The 4,476-nt window shown below is 48.1% G+C and overlaps 1 protein-coding gene across 1 annotated transcript in view; it reads left to right on the top strand.

Moving 5' to 3' along the window:
* The window catches only part of LOC102681650 (irregular chiasm C-roughest protein-like), a 132,381-nt gene that overhangs the window by 109,940 nt on the left and 17,965 nt on the right, over positions 1–4,476 (top strand). Inside the window, exon 4 of the mRNA XM_006622405.2 lies at positions 952–1,184. Coding sequence (XP_006622468.2) covers positions 952–1,184 — 233 coding nt within the window. The remainder of the gene's footprint in view (positions 1–951; positions 1,185–4,476) is intronic.

The raw sequence follows: 4,476 nt of genomic DNA, 5'->3' as shown, positions 1-4,476 counted from the left end.
AAGGTGGAAGAGGGAGGGAGAAAAAGAGAGAAAAAAAAGAGGAGTTTGTTGACGGGGCCGGGAACGGGCCGTTCTAATTCGCGTCGATTCGCGCGGTGCGCGAGCGCCGCGTTGTTTCTGACAGCTTACACGTATATGTGGAGATTTCAAAATAAAAGCGTCAGTCGGAGAAATTTCGTACGTACGAGCCGACACGATACTATCGAGCAGACGCTCGTAAACCGTTAGTTTCAATCAACCGGGAGGGGGAGGGGGGAGTAAATGGTTTTCTATCCGAGCACACACCTCCGCCCCATTCTCCGCCCCCTCGCCGCTTTTCTCTCTCTCTCTCTCTCTCTCTTGCTACTATCCAACGTTCGCGATACGCGATATAAAGTGAAAATCTCCTGGCTGCCGGTTCAATTTCGACGCGGACCACCTCCGAAATTTTCGAAAGCCGAGCGTACGTTTGACACCTGGCCTGGCTAAAAATTCATCCCCCTCTCGAACGTATTCTCCCCGGACGGCTCGGTTGCTAACCAATCGAACGGAGAAGTTGGAATTTCGATCGGCGAACATTCGTGGATTTCGACGAGACCAACTCGTTTCGCGTCGTTCGTTTATATTACATTGGACGGATCACGAGAGATTTCTACGATGTTTATTAACTTAACTCCCTCTTTTTCTAGTCAAAAATATCGACGTATCGACGAATTCGTTTTGTCGCGTTAACTTTTTTCTAGAAAGAGAAAGAGATGAAGTGAAATGCGATGTTATTTATGAGGACACGAACGAAAAAGATTCATCCCCCTCTCGAAATAAATGCAACGACAATAACGTCGTTCTGCGTCATAATTGAGCCTGTATTCACGGCCTAGAATGTCCGAGCGCGAAACAAACCCGATTTACTCGAAACGAATACACCGAAATAGGGAATAATACGAAGGGAATAATGTCGATGGCGTGTTCCAGGTGACTTCTCGTTGCATATTTACCCGGTCGAATTGGAGGACGACGGCACTTACCAGTGTCAAGCCTCGCCGACGAACGNCGGGCAGCCGGCGTTGCGCTCGAGATTCGCCAAGCTGAGCGTGCTGGTTCCGCCTCAGAAACCAAAGATCCTTCAGGGTGACTTTCTTATCACGACCGAGGACCGGGAATTGGTGATCGAGTGCGTCAGCGTGGCTGGCAAACCGCCTGCGGAGGTAAGTCTCTCTCTCTCCCTTTTTCTAGTTCCTCTTTTATCTACGAATATCGATCGCGGCGGGTGGTAAGAAGTGGAAGATTGTACGAGGATTTACGAACATCGTCGGGAGTGATCTGTTTCGCCGGGAAAGATAAAAGGGAAACTGGTACGAGTTCAAACGTTTCTATCTCGGCGAGCATCGTAAATCGTAACGATCCAGCATTTCGACCAGTGTTTTCCAATCTCCTTTCGAGTCTCCCAATCCCTTTTGCAATATTTCGATAACTTGGCACTCCTTTTCCCTACAAATGAATATCAATGAATACCAGCAACGTCGCTTTCATCGATTGAAACCACGGCTTTGCAGAAACGACCACAATGCAAGAATTATTGATCGAAAATTGAAAACACAATTTTTCAACAACGTCGTCGTCTCGACTCGCGCAAATCTCGCTTTCGACGATAACAGTTGATCTCGAAAAATTAAGAACCAATTTAAAAGCGGAGAAGGGAAAAACTTGGGAAGGAAAATAACGCGCTTACCTAGGAGGCGCAATAACGCATTACGTCAGACGTATAATTACCGGGGCAAAGGCTTTGTTCCTTTAGTCGAGCGTATCATAAAGGGTTCCTCCCTCCTCCCTTCGAGTCGAAAAGTCTTCTCGAAGCCAGCCCAGGATGAAGGCGTTGGCGTTCGTTGCGCAACCAGAGACCGCGATATCTCGTGATGGATGTGTTAGCATTCGTCTCGCGGCGATGACGGTGCCGCCGAAATGCTTTTAAACCGGCTTGCAACCAGAGAAGTGACTCGACTATATGGCGGCTTGACCGACTTCGAATCCGCTTCGAGGCTCGAACCTGCCTCGGTTGCGCTGGATCGCGTTGGGGAAAAAAAAGAGAAGAGAAGAGAAAAAAGAAAGACAGGGGAAAAAAGGGGACGAAGAGGGAGAACGCGAAAGAGACGTTCGAGGGAGAGGCCACGTGCATCGCGAGGAGGGAGGGAAAAATGGCGCGAGGTAAAAAAGCGCGGGGGAGGAGGAGAAAAAAAAAAAAAGGCGGCCACAAGCTTCGATCCGCTCGTCTTTGTCTATTTACTTTAACGGCGGTGTTTTTGAGCGCGTACGTGTGAGCGGTGAAGCGGCGCCGCGCTAGAAACACCCTTTCGATTCCACGTAGACGCGATGACGCTCGAATAATGGTATCATTAATCCCTCGGCGAGCTAGCGGTGCACGTACGCGATACGCTTACGCGACGGAGGCTGGTGTGCCTCGATCGAATTATCGAGCACGCCGAGCCGAGAACCGAGTGCTGCGGAAAACACTTGCGCCGATACGAGACTCGTTTGGTGATTAAAAATTGGAAACGTCCGTTGAAAATCTTTTCCCAATTTTTTCGTATCTTCGAATCCTTCCCTTCCCTTTCCTCGCGCGACAATTGTGATAGCAGCGCGACGAATAAATTCTCAAAGGTGAGAAATGGTATCGATTGACGTTACCGTAACAACCCTACGATTCGAATGCCACCCCGTTGTCTTCCATCCCCGTATAACGAGAGGAAAATATGGATTCGCTGATAATAAATGTAAAAAAAAAATGTGTAAAAAGAAAACGAATACAAAGACGTATTCGTAACGAAAGCTCGTCAAGTCTTTTTGCTCACGGTGGCTTATCGAAGCCTGGTCGTAATAAAAAAAATGAGAGGGTGCCGGGGATAGGAATATCGATGATGCGGCGATAACGCGCCGACCGATTCGCGACACCGCGAACAATTTCGCGGTGGGCCGGCCCCGCCGCTAATTCACCGTTCGCTCGCTCCCGATTGTACTCACGCGTTAATACAGAAATCCGGTTTCGATCGTGGCCCGAAACTCCGCCACCTTTCCGCCTAGATAAATAACGAGCGCCAGGGATTGTCGTCGACGCGGCGGGCGGGGAGGGAGATCGAGCCGCGAGGCGGTGAAAATCGGTGAAAAATTAATTAAATTTGTTTCACGGCCCGTTCCCGGCCCGGGTGCGGTTTTTAATTAAAATTACGCGAATCCCTTGATTAATGTCGTTACACGATATAGGCGTACATTTCGCGCGCCGAATCCAACCATTTATCCATTTCCCGTCTTTCGGAAAAATGTCCCTTTCGGATCGAAAGCGTCGAAAAGTTGGACGCGTCCTCTACTCCTCGATCGAAAACTCGATCGGTCGGTGGAGGGGAGATTCAATTATAGCGTTATCGTTTTCCCTCACCATTCGGTGGGCGTATCACCGATTTCGTACGCGTTATCTATCGACCAACGAGCGTAACATAAAGGAAACTTGCGCGGATACGTGACCCTTTCGACGTGTTCGAAATTTCATCCTCGTTCGCGAAACGAAAGGTGAAATTTCGAAAGTTTCGCGATCGGCGTAGAGAGCGATTACACTTGCGGTTCGAGGATCCGTTACGTTACGAGCTAACGGTCGGGACAAACGTTTCTGGAATAAAAGGAAGAAGCGGCGAGCGCGAGTGTGATTTTCTTGTTCTTTCGTTTTAACGCATAAAGATGCGAAAAGATTGATAACTGTTGTGCTTGATTCGTAAAGTCGGAAATTCGTGATCGATCCAATATTCGGTCGATTACTTTCTTCTCCCAGTGGTATGTGTATCCGACACGATTACGCGATTGGAAGTTATTTAGCGTGGCCTGGGAAACAAGGAAAACACGTGGCAAAATGGAGGGCGGATCGTGGGATCGAATGATCCATTGCCAGTCGAACGCCCAACTTCCTGGAAATCCGTGACCAGCGATTTTATTCATCCTCCTCTCTCCCTCCCTCCCTCTCTCTCTCCCCACTCCCGCGAAATCCCGGGTTTCGCGCCGCGAGGTGAAAAAAAATCATTGGCATACGGTACATGGAAAGATAGTTATTCTCTGGTTTATGTTTTACAGAGAAATAAAAAAAAAAAAAAATAGAAAAAAAGAAAAAGTTGAAAAAGAAAAATACCTCTAGTCCTGAGCTCTCGATTCCATCCGATCTCTCGTATATAACGACAACAGAAAGTAAAAGGGACAAAAAAAGAAAAAAGAAAAAAGTAAAAAACAAAGGAAGAAATGGGGAGAAGAGCAAAGCTACGAACGGAATTTAATCGACGGTGGAGCGATGCGTTCCGATCCTGTTGTAATTCGTCGATGACGCGCGATCCTAGGCACAGTATGGCGTAGGAAGTAATCGTGAAAAATGTCCGCAAAAATTCCAACCATTGTCCGACCGCTGAAAAGCTTCGCGATGATACACAAACGCGGCTGGATTGATCCCTTAGATAATCCGACTCTGCT

The sequence above is a fragment of the Apis dorsata genome, unplaced genomic scaffold (genome assembly GCF_000469605.1).
Source record: "Apis dorsata unplaced genomic scaffold, Apis dorsata 1.3 scaffold_683, whole genome shotgun sequence".
Classification (NCBI taxonomy): Eukaryota; Metazoa; Arthropoda; class Insecta; order Hymenoptera; family Apidae; genus Apis; species Apis dorsata.
The sequence above is the reverse complement of the archived record's forward strand: the minus strand, read 5'-3'. Positions and strand labels throughout refer to the sequence as shown.